The sequence below is a fragment of the Fusarium pseudograminearum genome, chromosome 2 (assembly GCF_000303195.2).
Source record: "Fusarium pseudograminearum CS3096 chromosome 2, whole genome shotgun sequence".
In the NCBI taxonomy this organism is placed as follows: domain Eukaryota; kingdom Fungi; phylum Ascomycota; class Sordariomycetes; order Hypocreales; family Nectriaceae; genus Fusarium; species Fusarium pseudograminearum.
The window spans coordinates 1-776 of record NC_031952.1 but is presented as its reverse complement, the minus strand read 5'-3'; the positions used below and the strand labels follow the sequence as shown (position 1 = coordinate 776).

Below are 776 nucleotides of genomic sequence, written 5' to 3'. Positions count from 1 at the left end.
TATTATTATAATAATAATATAAAGTGCTATAAGGGACTTAATATATATTTATATTTTATTAAAAATTAAAATTAAAATTATTTTAAAAGGCTTAAAAGGTAAAAAGGATTTTAATTTTATTTAAAGACTATAATATATTAAGTTATTAAGAATTATTTAATTAAATAGTAAAGATATAAAGTAAGGGATTTTTAATTTACTTACTTATTTAGTCTATTTACTTATTAATTATATTATACTATATAGTTAAAAAAAAATAACTAAATAAATAGAGCTTAGCTAGTTTAAATACTAACTCTATTTAAACCTTAAGCTGCTAGTATTAATCTTACTAGTAATAAGAAGATTAATATATATAGTAGTATTAAGCTAGCTTTAAGTCTTACTAATACTTAAGCTTTTAGAAACTAGTATAATAATTATATTAGTTACTATTTAGTTATTACTAAAAGAGCTACTACTTAAAATACTACTTATAAGACTTCTCTTACTATTAAGGTATTTTATAAAGCGCTTAATACTATAGAAGTATTTAAGTTTATATAAGTTAATAACTTTATTTTAATTAATAAAAGCCTTTTATTAAAATATAGACTTTAAATTATTTATTAATTTAGTATTTAATAATTATTAAATATTAATTTCTATAAACCTTTTTAGCTATTAAATATTAATAGTATTACTTATATAAATAGTATAATAATAATATATTTAATAAGTAAATATAATAAATAAATAAATATAATAAGAATTTTAATTATTATTAAATAATATAT

The 776-nt window shown here is 14.4% G+C and overlaps 1 protein-coding gene across 1 annotated transcript, besides 6 other annotated features; it reads right to left on the bottom strand.

Annotated features, from left to right (window-relative positions):
* Window positions 1-23: a repeat region.
* A 14-nt stretch (window positions 24-37) lies between these two features.
* Window positions 38-88: a repeat region.
* A 19-nt stretch (window positions 89-107) lies between these two features.
* Window positions 108-271: a repeat region.
* FPSE_11263 (uncharacterized protein) lies at window positions 121-660 on the bottom strand (the record flags this gene model as incomplete). Its single annotated transcript, XM_061988464.1, has 5 exons — window positions 121-127; window positions 205-213; window positions 386-407; window positions 492-520; window positions 653-660. Coding segments are annotated over 5 exons (75 nt in total), but the record flags the coding sequence as incomplete, so codon positions are not given.
* Window positions 530-713: a repeat region.
* Window positions 714-748: a microsatellite.
* Window positions 749-776: a repeat region.